The sequence below is a fragment of the Chelonia mydas genome, chromosome 2 (genome assembly GCF_015237465.2).
Source record: "Chelonia mydas isolate rCheMyd1 chromosome 2, rCheMyd1.pri.v2, whole genome shotgun sequence".
In the NCBI taxonomy this organism is placed as follows: Eukaryota; Metazoa; Chordata; order Testudines; family Cheloniidae; genus Chelonia; species Chelonia mydas.
The window spans coordinates 239,179,824-239,200,266 of NC_057850.1; the positions used below are offsets into that span (position 1 = coordinate 239,179,824).

At 41.6% G+C, this 20,443-nt stretch overlaps 1 protein-coding gene across 2 annotated transcripts in view; it reads left to right on the forward strand.

The window, feature by feature from the left end:
- The window catches only part of ADARB2 (adenosine deaminase RNA specific B2 (inactive)), a 427,219-nt gene that overhangs the window by 398,888 nt on the left and 7,888 nt on the right, over window positions 1–20,443 (forward strand). For both annotated transcript variants that reach the window (XM_007054124.3, XM_037891015.2), the window contains one exon: window positions 13,558–13,739. In XM_007054124.3, coding sequence (XP_007054186.2) covers window positions 13,558–13,739 — 182 coding nt within the window. The remainder of the gene's footprint in view (window positions 1–13,557; window positions 13,740–20,443) is intronic.

The following is a 20,443-nucleotide window of genomic DNA, read 5'->3' on the forward strand; positions in this document are numbered from 1 at the left end:
AGTCAGAGCCTCTAAAGGAGGATGTGATCAACCATAGCAAAGAAAAAGGACAGGCCAAGAAGGATGGGGATGGAAAAGAGGCTTTGAAGCTTTACACTGATGGCTTTGGAGAGGGTAACGTCAGTGTGGTAGAGAGGGAGGGAGCCAGACTAGAGGGGTTCAAAGGGAGACACAGTGGAGGGAATATTGAGGTTAATGAAGTAGAGAGCACAGAGATGAATGGAAGGAGGGGAAAGAGATGCTAGTAAGAAAGGCAAGAGGAGTCAAAATAATGTTCTGGGACATTACAGTGGCACATTTGAAGGAAGAGGGGATGGTGGTAAAGGAAAGAACAAAGCACCAAGTACCAGGAAAAGTCTCATCAGCTCAGAAAAGCTCTTTTTCATTTTAGACAGTGTACTGTTCCCTCATCAGTACCCCAGCAAAATGGATTTTTCTTCAACAATCCCATACTGAACAAGTTACAATTGAGTATTGGGTGCTCCTTGGGACAGTTTTATCTAGAGTTGGGCAGAGAGCAGTGAGGGGTGAGCAGGAGATGTGAACCCTTCGTGAACTAAATACCAACTTTTAGTTCACAGTGTACTCAAACCCATGATCAGTTTTGTTCACCCTGTGCAGGACCTGAGATAGGGCAGGGCAAATATAGCTTTATCCTACCTTTGCATTCCTCCAGTCCCCAGGGCTGCTTACTACATTCTTCACATAAGGATACAAGAACCACAGCTGGGAAAGGAATCCAGTGAATGAGAACATTGGTTTAATGCCTTCTTTATACTCCCCCTCCTGGAGGGAAGCTCAGTAGAAGGTTATTATTCAATACTTTTGAACTCCAAATATTCACCATAAAATGTAAACAGCTCAATCCCCCAATGACTGCAGGGGCTGTGGGGACACAGGAACCTATTCGCACATTATCTGGACTTGCCCTACAGTAAAAAAAACTTCCAAAAATGAACCCATTTGTATAAATAAGATTTTTGACAAAAATCTTCCTTATTCTCCTTTGATTATGTTGCTTGGAAAAGGCCCTCAGGAGCATTAGGCTATTAGAGAATGTTCCCCATTGAGAACCTTACTAGTAGCTGCTAAAATATGTGTCATTTTGCACTGGCTGCAAAGGAACTTACTACCAGAATATCAAAGATCCCAGCAATGGAAAGCATTATTGAGCAGCAAATTATGTTCTTTCCTGCTCACAGGATATCCACAAGCAGAATCAGATTTATTTATTTATCAAAAACATTTAGCAAATTTTTTTACCATTTAAAAAAATTCTATTGTTCAAGCACAAAATTTTCTGCCAGGGCTCGACACCTAATATTTGCTATTTGGGCTTTGTTGCTCATTTGTGATTGGTGAATAAGTTGTATGGTATTATGTTTATGCCTTGATTGGGTAAATGCACAAACACTTCTGGTGTGAATCCTCATGTGTTATTTGGTTCATGTAGGAAATTACTGAATGAAATTCTCTGACCCGTGTGATGCAGGAGGTCAGGCTAGATTATCATAATAATTCATAGATTCCAAGGCCAGAAGAGACTCTTGTGATAAGCTAGTCTAACCTCCTCTATAACACAGGCCCTAGAACTTCCCCAAAATAATTCCTAGAGCAGGGGTCAGCAACCTTTGGCATACAGCCCATCGCTGGCGGGCCACAAAACATTTTGTTTACATTTACCGTCCACAGCCATGACCCCCCCGCAGCTCCCAGTGGCCGTGGTTCACCGTTCCTGGCCAATGGGAGCTGCGGGAAGCAGCGGGCCGCGGGGACGTGTTGGCTGGGAATGTGCTTCTGGGAACAGCAAACTGCGGCCAGTGGGAGCTGTGGGGGGACATGCCTGTTGTCGGTCAACATAAACAAAATGTCTCACAGCCCGCAGCCGATTACCTGATGGGCTGCGTGCCGAAGGTTGCCGACCCCTGTCCAAGAGCATATCATTTAGAAAAACATACGATCTTGATTTTAAAATTGTCAATGGTAAAGAATCCTCCACAACCATTGGAAAGTTGTTCCAATGCTTAATTTCTCTCACTGTTAAAAAATGTATACCTTCTTTCCAGTCTGAATTTGTCTAGCTTCGACTTCGAGCTGTGTTATACCTTCCTCTGCTAGACTGAAAAGCCCATTATTAAATATTTGTCCCTCAAGTAAGTACTTCAAGTCACCCAAGTAGCACAACCTATTTAGCGTATCACTATAAGGCATGTTTTCTAATCCTTTAATCATTCTCGTGGCTCTTCTCTGAACCCTCTCCAATTTATCAGCATCTTTCTGGAATTGCAGGCACCAGAACTGGTCATAGTATTCCAGCAGTAGTCACACCAGTGCCAATGCAGAGGTAAAATGACCTCTCTACTCCTACACAAGATTCCTCAGTTTATTCATACAACCATTGCATTAGCCCTTTTGGCTACAGTGTCACACAGGAACTGTGTGATTATTCATGTTCATCTGATAATCCACCACAACCCCCAAATCTTTTTCAGAGTCACTGCTTCTCAGGATAGACACCCCCACCCCATCATGTAAGCATAGCCTACATTATTTTTCTTAAATGTATACATTTACATTTAGCCATATTAAAATGCATATTGTTTGCTTGAGTCCAGCCTACCAAGTGATCCAAGCAACCTGTCTTCCTCATAATACCACTCCCCCAATGTTTCTGTCATCTGCAAACTTTCTGAGGATGATTTTATGTTTTCTTCCAGGTCATTAATAAAAATAGCATAGAGCCAAGAACTGATCTCTGCAGGACCCCACTAGAAACACACTCATTCAATGAAGGTCCCCCATTTACAATTACATTTTGTGACCTATAAATTAGCTAGCTTTTAATCCATTTTAATGCATGCCATGTTAAATTTGGATCATTCTATTTATTTTTTTTTATCAAAATGTCATTTGGTACCAAGTCAAATACCTCAGTAAAGTCTAAGTATATTACATTGACACTATTGTGTTTATCAACCAAACTTATAATCTCCTAAAAAAGATATCATGTTATTTTGACAGGGTCTATTTTCCATAAACCCATCTTACTTGGCATTAATTATACTACCTTCCTTTAATTCTTTATTAATCAAGTCCCATATCAGCCACTCCTTTATCTTGCCCATACCTGAGGTGAGACTGACAGGCCTATATTTACCTGGGTCATCCCGTTTACCCTTTCAAATATTGGCACAACATGAGTTTTCTTCCAGTCTTGTGGAACTTCCCTGGAGTTCCAACACTTTGTTGAAAATCAACATTAACTGTCCAGCAAGCGCCTCAGCCCGTTCTTTTAAAACATTTGGATGCAAGTTATCCAAACCTTTTATTTTAAAACGTCTGACTTTAATAGCTGCAATTTAATGGTCCCTTCTGAATTTAAAATCTATGAATTTATATGCGTAAATTTAAAATTTGGTTTCTGTGACTCCTCACGTAACCCACACTAATATAGTGTTGGCCTTGGTCGTCCTCAGATGACCAGTCCACCTAAAAGTTTTATGAGCCTCATAATGCATGCTGAAGTAGTAGCGGTTCAAGATTTTTGAAGCTGCAGGCTGTAGAATCAAACACCCTGTTGGCCCAAGTACGCTTCCTTACCCTCATACATAAGACTCTGAAATTCATTCTCCACGAGCACTGATGTCACTAAGACACACACACACATTTGTGAAAATATGAATATGAAAAGGGCATATGCATTGCAGAAGCAAGTTCATTTAAAAATTCAGCCAGTTGTTTAAGGAAAATGTTTCTGCAGTCTTCACCCAATTCTACTTGGTGCTAATCTCAACCTCCAAAACAAGACCTTTGGCTCAGTATAGACATGTTGGGACAGCACTGCAGCCCTGGGAGAACTGTAATTTCTCAGGCTCATCATCAAAACAGAAAACTCCAAACTTGCTTAATATTATGGGCCAGATTAAGCCTCTCCTTACCTTGCTGCTCCCATGCAGAGGCCAAGTACAGAGGAAATCTAATGCAAGATGACTATGGGGTTAATGCTGCTGCAGATGTTAGGGGGCCGGGGAGGAAGTTTGGTGTGGTAACACCCTTCTTCCATTCTGGCCCTGCTGTGCAAAGGAAAGCAGATGATGACCTGAGTTTCCTGGGAGCTTCAGGGAAAATTGTGCCTGCTTCAGGCACCGCCCTTGCCAGAACAGCCTTAAGAGTGCACTTCAGCACTATCCCCAGTGCAGGGCTGTAGCTGAATGCCACAGTCCTGCCCTTTCTGAATAACAGCAATTTAGAGAGATCAGTTCAATTTTTTTGTCTGGCTTGGATACATTGTCAGACATTTTTTTTTTCTGCCTCTTCAGGTGTCTAAATACTTTTAAAAATCTGGCCCCCAGTGGGATTTTCAAAAGCACCTAGGCACTTAACTCCCATTCATCTCAATGGGTGTTCGGCACCTAGGTGCCTTTGAAAATCTCATCAAGCACCTACATGCCTTTAAAAATCTGGCCCTAAATGCTTACTGCTAAGCTCTTGTGACCATCTGTCCCCAACTATGGGTGCTGAGATCTTCTGAAAATCTGACTATAACATACAAGACCAAATTCTGCAACATATTGTGTTGCACTTCGAACAGCTCCACCATCATATTTCAGAGCAGGCAGCACTAATTGCGCATCCCTCTTCTAGCTGCCCAAAGTCCATCCCCCCAGTTCCCAGTGCAGATTAGATTGTCTCTATTCCTGGCAGATATAACCTGGCTGAGGGCATGTTGAGCAATGGCCAGGCCAGGACATAATCATGTTTAAATGCATGGCGCCTGGCTCCTAGGCCCCATTCAGAACCATCCTTTTGAGATTCCCCTGTAAGAGCACTTGTGGAAGGTCTGCAAAGTATACTCACCACACACTTTGTTGGGACATTCCCCATTGAGCCACAGTGTTTCTGGCACATGCTTAGGAGTAAACACCAGTCAGAGTTCAGCCCACGTTGCACTCACTCTTGACTTTAGACCATAAACCATTTTTTAAATTGTTTTCTTTAAAAAAGCTTCCTCAAAAGGTCAGCTTTAAAAGGCTGCATTTTTGTGCCACCACGTTATGCACTGAGCAGTTACCTACTATTTCAAAAAGACACTGAAGTTAAACCCAGGGGCTAAATGAGATTTACAACATCTGAATTACACCTCACCCATACAATGACATGAATAGCAGCAGAGTGCCTCCAAACTTCATGTTTGCCATTGTCAAACAGTCTATTCTTGTTCCCTGGCTAAGATTCAAGGGTCCTTCTGGCCCATCGCTAGTGAATAGATCTGAATATCTATTGAGGGAAGTATTCATAACAGGGTAGGATAAGAGTGGTGTTAAAGAACGGCGTAAGGATTTAGCAATAGGGATCCAAAATAGAACTTTACAAAGTGATTTGGACAAATTAAGCTGTGTTTAAATGTAGCAGAGAAAAATGCTAAACTGCAAGTCAGGATAGGTATTCACTTTTTTAGATCTATTTTAGGGTTAGCCTGTTGACCAGAGACATTTATTAACAGAAGTCTGAGCCTGGCAAGTTAACTCTTAAAAAAAGCCACTTCAAAAGCTGCATATTAATGTAAATGAAAATCAATGAACACAGCTAGCTCTTCAGTTAGAGACAATTTGTGCACACAATGAAGTCAATTTGTAATTCCCTCTCTTAACCCCTTTCTGTGTGACTGAGAATTCAACTTCAGTCTTTCATGACAGGGGTATTCCAGAAAATATATATATGTATATATATACACACACACACACTGCTAAGGAACTCATCAAAAACGAATGCTCTAGTTCCAGTTTCTAAACCCATAGTAGCTTAATAATCATATAAATAGGAATATGATAGGTACTCTGCTGAATATAGACCACCATGAGTAATAATTTATATGGTGCAAAAGCATAACGGGAAACTTTGGTAGTAATGTCTGTGGTACGGTAGTTAATGGCACACTAAGCAGACAAGACTTATAGATAGATTCATAGATTTTAAGGTCAGAAGGGACCATTATGATCATCTAGTCTGACCTCCTGCACAATGCAGACCACAGAATCTCAAGGCCTCTGCCAATCTGCCCTGGGGGAAAATTCCTTCCCATCCTCAAATATGGTGATCAGCTAAACCCTGAGCATGTGGGCAAGACTCACCAGCCAGACACCCAGGAAAGAATTCTCTGTAGTAACTCAGATCCCACCCCATCTAACATCCCATCGCAGGCCATTGGGCCTATTTACCGCTAAGGGTCTTAAAAGAGTTGATAAGGACAAGAAAAATGCATCTCCTGTAAAAGCAATAAACAAAGAAAGCTTTCAAATTCACAAGCAATATTATTTATAGTTGGGGTTTTTCAAAGGTGCCTAAGGGAATTAGGTGCTTAGTTCCCATTGACTTTCAATGGGAGTTGGGCACTTAATTCCCTTACCTGTCTGAAAATTTCAATCTACATTTCTCTTAATATTTCACTGGGGGAGGTGGTGTGGGCAGTGGAGAGTTAGCTGTTTCCTTTAACAATAATAACAATAATATTGTTAGGAAAAATTTAGGATTTGAGTCTGCCCTCATGCTGTGAATCAGGAGTAGCTCCACTGAAGTCATTGGAGTAACATCAGTGTGAGATATGAATCAGCCCTAGGTCTTCACAGCACATCAGAGGTAAGTAAATATTGACTTCAGGAGAACTATACGCATTTACACCACTGAGGATTTGGCTTATCACCCCTTCTTCATCAGCGTGCTCTATTTTTATAACCTATGTTGAGAACCAGATCATGCATGGCCCTTGAATGAATGCAGAAATAGGAAGTAGGACACAAAGAGCCTTACCTCTCTGTCTGCCTTCCCCTCCTACACGCACCTTCACACAAAGACCAGGCACAACAGCAACCCTTGCAATGAGATGCAATCCAGCAGAGCTCACTCTGGGGCTACTCCACCACCCAGTGCAGACCAGTGCCTTCAAAGCCCCTTAGGTTTTGGTTAGTTTACACAGGCTCAATCAATTTCAGAACACGACAATTGTTTGTAGTGTTGTTGTAGCTGTGTTGGTCCCACGTTATTAGAGAGACAAGGTGGGTGAGGTTATATCTTTCTTTGGACCAACTTCTGTTGGTGAAAGAGACAAGCTTTTAAGAACATAAGAATGATCATACTGGTTCAGACCAAAGGTCCATCTACACAGACCTCTCCTTCAGATCTGGGAAAGATACTTAGCCGTGACACTCTGAGTACCTTTCCAAGACTTGAAGAAGAACTCTGTGTAAGTTTGAAATCTTGCCCTGGTCTACATTAGGAGGGGGGATCTATCTAAGTTACACAACTTCAGCTACATGAATAACATAGCTGAAGTCGACGTACTTACACCTGCTCACCGCGGTGTCTTCACTACAGTGAGTCAACTGCTGCCACGCCCCCGTCAACTCCACCTGTACTTCTCGCGGTGGTGGAGTACAGGAGTCGATGGGAGAGCACCCGGGGGTCGATTTATTGCGTCTAGACTAGATGCGATAAATCGACCCCCGCTGGATTAATTGCTGCCTGCCAATCTGTCGGGTAGTGTAAATATACCCCTTGTCTCTCTTGCCAACAGAAGTTAGAACATGACAACACATTTTTCTCAGCTGAAATATGCCCCTTACTGTTCTGCTCCCCCAGTTGAACAGAGACGGTCTATGAAAGTAGCAAAGTCTTCAGCATGCTCTTACTTCGTAGCTTCAGATCCACCCAATCACACCTTCTTGGCTTCTCTTCTCCATCACGATTTGCTTGAAGCAGTGGAGGGGGAGAGGAGGAAGGAAGGTAAATTAGCAAACTGAAGCAACATTAGTTCCATGCTTAGAATGTGTTTCTTTTAATTTCACCAGCAAGAGAAAGGGACAGAGTTGTGGAGGGAGGAGGAGTGCAGATGGCGAGGGTAGGCCAAGAGAACAGAGCATCACAGAGGTTGAAATAAAAACCACTTAGGTAGGGGAAGCTATCAGTGAATAAGGAGAGGTGGGAACAGAAGCGTTTCCTCGACCAATTACTATCACCCTCCTGGTGTGCAACATATCCTGGTTGTCTGCCCGCCACCCCAAAGTTGGCCATATTTCATTGACAAAGCTGTATGCCTAGTGTACCCGAAGTGCACTGGGATCCTTTGGGAGGAAAGGTGCTATATAAATGTAAAACACTGTCATTATGTACACTGAAAGATAATGGATGTGAAGCTACACGTACTGCCGTTGTGTCAGCTTCACATATACAGCAGCATGCTCCCAATGAAGGTGCTGCAGCCAACTCCTGCCCCAGGCTGTCAGTTATATCACAACGGTGATAAGGATTCTGATGTAATTACTATTTGTAAGTATATTTTCAAGAATCTCTCTGTTAGTGACTAACTGGCATAAGCACATGCAAACAGTTCCATTGCGATTGTAGTCGGAGTCGCCATGCAGTTATGATTTGTTCTGAGAAAGAAGAGTATGTCACCTAATTAAAGAAAAGCTGCCTGCTCCAAGATCCCTTCCAATTCATCTTTGGCATTTCAATGACTGACAAACAGGCAAAACTATATTTGTTTAAGGATTATTGAAAACTGGGCATGGAATTTTGTCTCTGCGAATACTGCAGTAATATCAGCGGCTTGAACAAAAGGGCTTGAGCAAAAGCCCTAAACACAGAAAAACTCCCCAGTTTAAGCTCGGGGGGGGACATTTGGTTTTATTGAACTGAAGATTGCTGAAGATTTTTTTTAAAATCTGTGACTATGTGAGCAGTGGGTTGATTTTCTTATTGGAAAGGTTATTAAGAAGCACACACAGTATAAATCATCTGAGAGGTGTGTCCTTGAAAACAGCCTTTAAAAATCTTGCATAATTAGAAATACTCAGAATGATCCACTATATTTCTTCTTAGTGAGGAAAGTCACTTTGATATTTTGAGGGTCTGAAATGTAACACTGCGTTTCCGCTGAATAATAATTTTATTTGGAAAAGCTGTATTTGAAGCAAGCACTTTGTTACAGTTCGGAACACAGCTACTTTCATGCACCTACAGTAGATTATGTAGAAAAAGCTCCTTCAGAAATGAACATTGCTATTGATATTTTTACTGCCACTCAGACCAGAATCACTACCTGCAATTTTCCTATAAGTAATCCTGTAGATGTTTAATTACCAGAGAACTGAGCTGATTACTAAAACCAAGTGTACTATAAATATGTGATAGCCAGAACAGGGATTATATAAGCAAGAGGCTTCTCCCAAATATTTGTCATTTGAATATAGTCCTCATGAAAGTTAATGGACTGACTGCCCTCAAGCATGAGCTCCTCTTCTTAGCCACAGAAAAAAGTGCAGCACAAGTTATAGCAATGCAAACTTCCAACCAATATGCCTCTTCTATGATCTGAGACAGAGATGGGAGTGCCCAGGGACCCTAGTGCAGAAGTCCATCCCTAATCAGGACAACACGCAACTTTAGGCACCTATTGACTTCAGTGGGACTTAAGCAGGGGCTTATAGTAATGGTGCTCTGCTGAATAGGAATAGACTTAAGCTTTGCTGAACTGGGGCCAGACTTGAGAGCATAGTTCAATCTGTGCTTTTTCCATCTGTGGGATCTGTGCGGAGACTGCCAGTCAGGGTGCAAATTAGTGCTGATTTTTGTAATGTGGACTTGGGAGTAGGTCAGCAGCATGAGTCACTGAACAGCCATCAGATGGTAATTTGGTCGCTGCTATCAAGGCATTGATCTGAATCTATGACCAATAGCGGAAAAGCTCTTTCCCTCATTATGCTTCCATTGCAACCCCATGACGATCCAGTTCCCATTCCCAAGCATTTCGAAAAGGAAACGCAAAGCTTTCCATTCTTTCGTTAGCAAGGAGAACCGTTACCTCAGGGACATGAAAATAGCGAAGCATCTTTTTTCATGGACAGGCAAGTGTTTACCGGGAGGTGTCCGACCAATTTAAGGACATAATCCAGTCCTTATAAAATGTAATGGAAAGCTAATGGAAGCTAAATCGGGCCACAAGTTAGACTGGCATAGAGACACTAAGCCTGCAAAACATGAGATCGTCTGAGAGCCATTTTTAAGAATGAATAGACTAACTAGCTTGATAGTTCTCATAGGGGGCTGGCACTGGAAAACAGTCAAGAGCTGCCTTCTCCATTGAAACTTGACTGCTAGGTGAGTAGGTCCATTATCTGGTCTCTCTCTCCTCCATGGCACAGGATATAGGTGATATTCTGAAAGCACCTTAGTTCTGGGATAATAAACTTACACTCTGTCTTCACATTTCAGGCACCAGTGCTGCTCTGAATTTTTTACCTCATTCTTTTAGTTGCTTTCTCCCTTCTTTCTGTGTATTTAGATATTTAAGATATAAATATCTTAAATAAGATATAAATATCTTAAAGTCAAGATCTGCCTTGGGTGATCCACAAATCTTATTGCCTTTTTAATGCTATTGCTGGATTGTCCTTGGGTGGGTGGGAGTCTTGTCAGGCAGAATGAGCACAACAATGGGACTTGGGAAACCCTGAGTTCTAATCCCAGCTCTTCCTTTAAGTAACTCTGTAAGTAACTTCACTTTTCTGCCTCAGTCTCCCAGTGTAGATAATTATATTGATCTACCTCTCAGGATCATTGTGAGAATTAGTGAATGTTTATACAATGCTTTGAACACAAAGGGCTGATCTGATCACGCTTATACCATGTTTTCCATTGATGTAATTCCACTCACTTCATAGACTTAGTCATCCCTAACAAGGGTGTCAGCGAGATCAGAATTAGCTATATACATCTTTGTAAAGATGCTACAGGTTGGTATTTAATGCAAATAATAATCATGACTATCTCATTATTTATTATGGGAACTCGCTCGCCTATTTTTGTAAATAAGACCCACGTAATCCACTTGTGATATGCATACTGGTGATATTTCAGTCTTGCAGAGCATATGTTGTTTTTCTGTTTTCTCTTTCCTTTTCAAACAAACATACAGGGTGGGAGGTCTGGAGGGAGGGTATAAAAGAAAATGTCATATATTGAGAACGACACTGAGATCTTGCAAGTGTTTTAGTCTGGAAGGAAGAGTTGCTGTCTAATATTTTTTACTCTGCTTGGAAGCCAATTCTGAATTCAGTACTGTTAACTGAACTCTCTATTTCCTAAGCTTGCATTATTAATTTTGCATTGCAATAAGATATGCATTCAGAGAGTCAGATAGTCCCTTCCTTTAAAAGTGACATTATTTGCAGAAATGACCACACTTTTTTTTCCCCCAATGAAGTTATGCAAATCTGATAGACTAAAGTAAATGTTTCATAAAACCAATGACTGTTTAAATTGTGGGACTAAATTGTTTGTATATAAATATTACCTTTTATATTCCATTTGAGTTTTATGTAGATGAACACATTACTTTAATGACCTGCATTTATAGAGGGAGAGAGGGAAAGTCTCACTCTGAAATCCTCAGCAGCCAGATGGCTGCCTTTTCTTGCATGAGATTAAAAGATGTTTCTCATTCACAGCCCTGCTTCTGAAGCAAATTAATATAGCCAGCTAAATTGCTTGTGTTTTTGGAATAAAATTTAAAGAGAACTTTTTAAAGCAATTGGTGTCACAGGTTTCTTGAGCAGATTGCTCTCCAGGTACAGCATGCTGGTTTTAAACATTCCGTAATTAATGGAAAGTATTCCGTGTTAATTGACTGCTTCAGGAAAGGGAAATATAATGACTCCTTATTAATCATGAAAAGAGACATACAGCACAGAGGCACCGCAATAATTGCACTAACGGTTGAGAAATGTTAATTAATGAAAAGAACAATGATGTAAGAAATTAGCTACATAATGCTTGCTGCTGATGGAGATTGTGCTTTAAACACATTATTTAGCATGGTAACCACTGGATGTTGCCTCAAATAGCAGACACCTCTAAACTTTTTTTCATTCGGCCCTGGATCTCCAAATGTTGTCAGTGTTTTAGCTTTTTTAGCCAAAATGCACTCCCTAAAAGTACATTTTTTAAAAGAGTTTCTAATTTGAGCTCAGTACTGCCCAGAATGGGGTGAAAAGCTTTGAACTACATTATAAGTGTCACTTAAGTTCAGGAAAACATGTTTGTGTTAATTTAGGAATGGAAAATATTTCTTATTAAACTGGCACTGAGCGAGACAGAATCTGAGGTTTGCAAGTGAAGATAACCATATCTTGAAATCTCTTTTTTCCCTTTTTTCTCCTTTCTGCTTTTTATCTAATTATATACCCTCTAGAGAATTTAGAATTTGGATTCAGTCTTATTTGTAACTAGCTTTATATAAAAGAATTGTACATATTAAAATGCAGAGCAGCTCTTTCAACTAATCCAATAGCCTTTATAAGGAGCTTAAAATCATTAGCAGTTGCAAGGCCCTAAGGTTTTCATCGTCATTCTTTATATCTGTATTGAGCGCATCAAGGCAAGGCACACTCGGTCTGAATATATCAGAGCTCATCGAAATATTTGTTATGAATAAATTACCTAACAAATGTAGCCCTTTTTTTGGTTCAGGAATACACTTTAATTTTTTTTTAAGGTATTTCCTATTCATAATTGCATGGCAAAGTCTGTGCCAGCAAACATTAGGCTCTGTGGTGTTTGCAGCAAACGGGTCATAACAACCATGTGGTGTGGCAGTTGGTCATCTATGAAACATGGCATCATGTCTGCCCCATGATTGGACGACCAAAACTTTCTGAAAGAAAAGAATAGCAAACAACATATGACCAATAGCAAATAACGAATAAGGAACACAAATGCTTTCATTTCCACTCTAAGCTCATTTCTAATGTAAGAACATGGATATTTTTATCCAGGACAATTTTAAAAATCCACACAAATGTGTGTTAAGAGTAAATACAAAAGAGGCTTCAAATAAAATAGCCATTCCAAGGATTGTGCCCAACATGAGCCCTGTAACTCAGACATAACTCCACTAAATCAGCAGAGTTACACCGGATTAGTACCAGTGTGAGAGGAGAATCAGTCCTAGTGTTTTCCACTAGTTGGCCAGTGTGAGAAAAACTATGGGCCTGATTCACCCCTAACTAGTTCAGCTTTATGCAGGAACAACTCCACTGAAATCAGTGAGGCTGTACTAACATTAAGCTGAAGTAATACAGTGCTAGCTCAGGCCTAATGAGCTAAATCCTCAGTCTTACTATGCTTGGCACAACTGAGCCGGGGTGCGAGGGATAATTCTAAACCACCTTTCTGCTTCCAATCCAGGGGCCACTGGCTCCACCCCTTTCTGCCCCGACATGTTTCTGACATGCCATGGCACACTCTGATGCTAGAGCAGGAGGGCCTTTATGTCAGCCAAAGATCTCTCCACACCGACAGAATCCTCAGCTGTCTATTTAGGGCAGTTTAAGGGGACTTAGCCAAGTAGAGCGTCTGACCCTAAATGTTTATCTCTGGAATCAAAATACCAAAGAAGGGAAAAGTCTCCCTCACCCATGTGTTGACATTTTTTTCCTCACAGTCTCTCACAGGTTTGTTTCTGTACCAGTATGTTTGATCACTGTTGTATTTCTTTTCCAGATGGAACGTTCTGGGGTTACAAGGCGCTCTCCTCAGTTACTTCATCGAACCCACATACTTGCACAGCATTATTGTGGGAAGCCTCTGTCACACTGGTCACCTTTCCAGGGTAATGAGCCATAGAATAGAAGACATTGGTCAGCTGCCAGCTTCATACCGGCATAATCAGTTGCTCCTCAGTGGTAAGCAAACACCTGCTTGAAAGACAAATGATCACCTTTCCCATCACTGATTGCGCTGGACGTCAAGAGGAAAGTTAACTTCTTAGCATTTGTTTACACCGTGTGTCCTCCCTGCATCCAAGCTGCATGTTTCCCTCTCATTCTCCTTTGAGCAACAGCAATACCCTGCTCCAGACTACACGGGCTACAGAGGAATGATCCAACTAATGCAGCAGGCTCCCAGGGAAGCAATTTATTCCCAATGATAATCAGTAGGAAGGACTGCTGGTCAATAGGGACTGCCATTATGCATAGCTGGGGTGACCATGTGGGTTACCCAAATATATGCATAAGGGGTCTGATTGGGCACCCACTGAAACCAATAGTAAAGTTCCAATTGACTGCAATAGGCCCAATCCAGCACGGTGCAGTGTGCCCACAGTTCCCACTGAAATCAAATGGGGTTGAGTGCACTTAGCACCTCACAGGACTTGCTCAGCGCCTTGAAGGATCAGGCCCTAAACTCTTACAGTGGCCTATTGGTGGCCATGAATGCTACACAGCTTTAAATGCTTAAAGTGGAATCAGTACTTTAGCTCTTATAGCCCAATGGACTTCATTCCCCTTGTACTCAACCCTGCCCGCCCAGCCCATCCCACTCCTGACCCAGGGCCTCCTCAAGCTCCCTCCAGCCCAACTCCCACCTGCTCAGAAACATCTTCCCCCAGACTGAAAATCCTTCCACTTCCTACCTGACATCTCCACAGCTCAGAGCCAGCCCCCGCAGCTCAGAGCCCTCTCTCATTTGACACTCCCCGCAGTACATCATCCACACTACACAGTAGTAATATTATTGGTAGGATGTAGCCCCATCAGCCCCCCATAGCCTAATAAACCCTTATTAGCCAGGGCCTGATCCAAATCCAGTGACGTCAATGGAAAAAGTCTCATTGGCCTCAGACAGCAGCCAGGATTCCCAACTATTCTGAAGTTACCTTAGGGCCTGATCCTGAGAAGTGTGGACAACATCCTGCAGATTGCTGAGTGCCTTCCAGTCCATTTGAGGTAACTGAGAGTCGAAGGTCCTCAGCACCTCACAGGATCAGGCCCGTCAATCAGGCTCCTGGAACACTGGAGAACTGTGATTGTTGGCGAGGATGCACTGAGATACCAAGGCAATGACTGTGGCATGTTTAAATGACTTGCCAGGAGTCTCTGCTGACATTGCAACACTGATCTCAATGGAGTGACTTAAAGCTCCTAAGTCACTTCAGTGCTGTTGGATAGTTTATCCTTTATCTATTTCTTATTCCTCTTGCTGAGTTTACATCTTTGAGATAAAATTAGCTTTGCTAAGCCTGAAGAAGTGATAGTTTAGCTGAGGGGGAAATTGGCTGTTTCACTGTGGCTTAGCACATTAGATTGGTACTGCTTGCATGTGTGTTGTCAGGGTGAATATGTCAGAGGTAGCTGCTTAGCCTGTTTTCAAACATTTGCTTTATAAATCTTCAGTATAGTTAGACAAATATAGAAGATTGTCTAATACGAATGTATAAGGAATCCCCATACATATTTCATCATTTTGTTTGAGATTACATTAATGGCCCACCTTGATTATCATACACATTGTAAGGAGAGTGGTCACTTTAGATAAGCTATTACCAGCAGGAGAGTGGGTTTGTGTGTGTGTGTGGCGGGGGGGGGGGGGCGGAGAGGGGGGGAGGGGGAGTGAGAAAACCTGGATTTGTCCTGGAAATGGCCCAACTTGATTATCATACACATTGTAAGGAGAGTGATCACTTTAGATAAGCTATCACCAGCAGGAGAGTGGGGTGGGAGGAGGTATTTTTTCATGCTTTGTGTGTATATAAAAAGATCTTCTACACTTTCCACAGTATGCATCCGATGAAGTGAGCTGTAGCTCACGAAAGCTTATGCTCAAATAAATTGGTTAGTCTCTAAGGTGCCACAAGTACTCCTTTTCTTTTTGCGAATACAGACTAACACGGCTGTTACTCTGAAACCTACCATTAATAACTATATAAATCCTGTTTATCAATTACTACACTAGAATGAGAATTGGCCTCTAAAGTGATTTCCATATAGAGTATCAGTGCATTCTCCCTTTAGTGGGAAAAATTTATCCCTATGCAGAAGGCCATCACACACTTAAGCCAACTAACTCCTCAGAATAGGGTTTAAGTGGGACTTACATAGTTCATAGGTCTTGTGCTGAACCTCTGCACAGGCGTGCATTTCATCCATTGTGACCATAATGAACTTATTTCATATGTTATTACATCAGTTTTACATAATCATAACTCCACTGATTGCATCAGTGTACATGAGATAAGAATCAAGCCAATTTTCTAATAAGTCTCACTGGAAGTTTCCTGTGTACAAAGAAACCCCACACAGGTTGAAAAGTGATTAAAAATGATAAGATGCTAACAAGGGAGACAAGCACAGCCAGCCCAGATGATACTCACAAGGGTTTGGCTTTATACTATAAACACAGTGGGCCAGAGCCTCAGCAGGTGCAAAGCAGCATAACTGGCCCAGTGTACATTTATGTTTGTGAGCGAATATCACATTTCCAGGATGGTAAAGCTGCATCTGTCACTTGTAAAAACTGTGTTTGTCTCACAGGACTTGGTTTCTTCTTTCACTGAGAGTTGTCTTTGTTTGGGAAAGCTTTCTTTGCCTTCATGCTGTCTGTGAATTTCCTGTAGACTGGGAGCAGTAGTGGGTGGAATCTGTCTCTCCAGATGATTTGATCTGTATTGCTTTAGTTAAGAAAAACTTTTGATACTGTGGAGCCAAGTGTCAGAAATACTACAGAGCCAGTGTCAATCCAGATTAAATGTAGATTGTTGTGATTTATGTTATGTGCTTCACAGCTCTAAAACTGTGACTTCCTCAGATGAGAGGTTTCGAGGACAAAGTATTCAGTGAAACTAATGGCTAATGAAATGGGTGACTAGAAAAAGGCACATGGAATGCATTGAAACCCATAACAATCTCAAACCGGGCAGCTTCTAACTTCAGGATTCCAATTAGAGATCAAACTAATTAGGGATTAAAAATTATTGGTCCCCTTTGTTTATGAGGATACCAAGCATTTTTGTTATCTCTTTTATGCTTTAAGATAGACCATTTTAGTGAAGAAAAGAGTTAAGGTCCTGGTAGCTGAGGATAACTGAGATCATTCCTTGCTATCACAATAGAAAACGTCTGTTTGATTTTCATTGCACATCAATTCCACACAAGTGAAATTCCATTGACTTCAGTGGCATTACTCTTGATTTATACCATGTGACTGAAAGCAGAATAAGGCCTAGCATTAGGGTTTTTTTGTTTCTATTTCTTTCTAAGATCTAACCTGTTATAAAGGGTTTTCTTACTGTTGTTTGATTGGGGGGGGAGGGGCTGAGGGGGAATCCTAACTCATGATATTTAAATGCTTGGGGTTGGCAATGCTGTATATCCCATTAAGTAAAACAATGTAGGACCACACTGTGCCATCAGCTACACTTCTGCAACTCCTATGACTCTAATGGGGTAGAACCAGATGTGATTCAGGGCACAATTTGGCCTACTTTGTTTCAAAAACTTTAATATTAATGAGCTGGAGAGGATGCCCTCGATCCACAGGAGCCCCTTGTTAAAATTCTCTGACCCTATACTTCCCCCAAACTTGGGCCCGGCTGCAGGGAGGAAAGAACAGAAGCCTGCTGTGTGCTTGGTATTCCTCTCATCCCCTGAGCAGGTGGGTCAGGAGGAATAGGCAGTAGGGAGAGTCTTGGCTTCACCCACACTAGCTGGTTCGAAGGGAGGAATATTCTACACCCAGTAAATGGCTGTAGCAAATGGCCCTCTCCCAGGCAAGTGAGGAGCAGGAAAGAAATTATGATTCTCTGAGTCACAATTCCTTCTTGGGGCTCCTCCATATCCGAGCACTGAGCAATGGCTCAATATAACCCTAAAGAAAGGATTGGAATGATTTCCACGTCTCTGGTCAAGTTCACCCTCTCTCTGGATATGGCTGAATTATCCTGCCAGAAAAGACTTCTGTCTGGAGTGCAGAAAAATACCTCTGGAAATACCCATTTTTTCCCCTCTCTACAAATAAGATCCCCAACTTTTTCCACTCCCCCATAATGTATACCACAGGCAGAGAGGAAACATTTATGTGGGATTAAATTATCCACTGTGCAAAACTTTGAGTTATTAGCTAAATAACATTCTGGCCTATGCGTCCCTCAGTCACTGTAGATGTTCTCAGGTATGCAGGTAGGGCAAATCAAGCCATTTATTCCTTTCTGCATGGATCTGGAGATCACCTGATCACCACACCCTGTTACCCACCTGATACTGTTAACTGACACTGTAACAGGACTAGGTGAAGAGGTGATGTCTAGATCTGGGCACAGGGGCTAAATTTTATCCTTATGATTGGCAGACATACATTGACATGTGCTATTGCTTTCATACAGCCTTTAGGTTTATGCGCTGTTCATCAGTAATATCAGGTTTTTTTCCCCTAGTTTCTGTTTTCAATTGTGCTGTTTTATGCACTGGTTATTGCAGAGCTTCAACTATTGTTTAATGTCAGCTTGGTTTTGGCTTCTGTGGGTTTCTATGATCCATTCCCCTATTGTAGACCACTCTCTATTGGCACTGATTGCCTGGGGTTGATCTGTATTCTTTTTTATTGTTTAAGGGATTAATTGTAATGTATGTATGCAAAGCTCCTGTTAATTCAAATAACATTTTTGTTTTCCTCTGGTCATTGATTTTGCTGCATCTGTGTTTATTCTACGACCTGTGGCTTTTTGCTAGGCAGGAGCTGGCTGAGCATTTGCTGCCATATTTTTGGCACTCAGTCCATTAAGCTTTTTGGTAATATCTTGACAGAGACTGGTGCGTAAGTGTCAAATACCAAATTCTGATCAGTTTGCATTTTGTTCTGTATGGAGGTAAATGAATAGCACCATGGAATTCTCTGATATTCAGGACTTTAGCAAAAAGATGTTTTTATTCTACTGCTTAGGTGAATTGGATTTTGAGATGCAGACTCATCAGTTAGCTCAGAAAAAAACTGCAATTGGTATTAATGTGACATGAAAGTGATTGCGAACCCAGTGTGTGATTATGACTCAATTTTAGTCTTTCTTAAGCCGTCTTTGCGCTGTAACTAGGATCGTTCAGTCATCTTGGTCATTCCTCTAATGCTGTCCATGCCAAGAAGCCACAAATACTGAATAGCTGTATCTAGTGTGACCACTTTCATTGTATTATTTTGTTTTTTAATGGCCTCATTTCTTTCCCTCTGCATGCTCAGTCTCCCTTTACTCTAGCAGACACTTTCTTTCCATGTAGAGAGAACCATGCTGGACAATATTTGGAGCAGAGAGTGAGCAGCTCTCTATGACATTAATTCATGTCCTGCTGAGAGGCACACAGCTGGGAGGTGGGAACTGTTTTAAGTGGCAGAACTGGCGCTGCTTCCAATGTTACAAGTGCTGGAAGCATTTTCACACAGGAGGACTCCAACAGTATTATTGTACTGGCAATGTGGTCCAGTGAGTAGGATCCCAGTGTGGATTTTGTTCCCCACTGGGCTTGCTGAATGACCTTTGGCACTAAGGCCTTTCAAAAGTGGCCGCTGATCTGTGTGCCCCCATTTTTGGAGGCCCAACTTGAGACACCTTGGGATTGATTGTTTAGAAGTACTGAACACCCACAATCTGAGCTGCAGTTAGTGGGAGCTCCTGGAGTGCAGCATATCTGAAAAGCAGGCTCTCAGTGTCTCAAGCTCAGAACCCAGAAATTAGTGGACAATTTTGAAAGTATTGGCTTTAATAGTTATGTGCCTCGGTTTCCCCATCTGTAAAATGAGGATAGTGATTCCTTTCCTCCCTTGTAAAATACTCTGATAGCAATGGCTGAAAAGTGCTAAGATATAAATTTAAAGTGACTGTGACCAGGGTCCCAGTGGGGACCAGCTGTGGTCACTCAATTAGGGTGAACTGCAAAAATAGGGCAGACAATCCCCAAAAAGCTGGTGGATATTCCAATACATAGATTTACCCAGCCAGCATAAAAGAGCTTCTTTATTACCTTACTGGTAACTCAGAAGTCCAAACAATACAGTTCCCTCAAAGTGATCCAGCCTCAGGCCTCCATCCAGTACCTAAGTCAAATGTGATGAAGATTCCTGAAAATCTTATTTCATCATATAAAAGAAAAGGTACTGCTAATCCCAAAGGATCGGACACATTACCTCCCAGGTTACTGAATATTTCAGTTCTTACCCAAATACATGATACAGTCAATTCTTATTAACTAAACTAATATTTATTAAAAAACAAAAGAGAGAGAGTAGGGTTAAAAGATCATTATACATACAGACATGCGTTCAGTTCATTGAGGTTCAGATTCATAGCAGAGATGGTGAGCTTTGTAACTGCAAAGAGTTCTTTCAGAAATAGTTCATAGATTATAGTCCAATGTCCAAATATCATATTCAGGGCATACCAGCATAGCTGGGACCTCAGTCTTGTGACTCAAACTTCCCCCGATGAAGCTTAAGCAGATCTGAGATGACAGAATCAGGACCCGAGGACCTTGTATACAATTTCATGTCCTCGTTGACAAGTTGGGAGTTCCTTGGGGAACAAAAGGTAATTAGGATGACTTTGAAGGAGGTCCATCACTGGCAC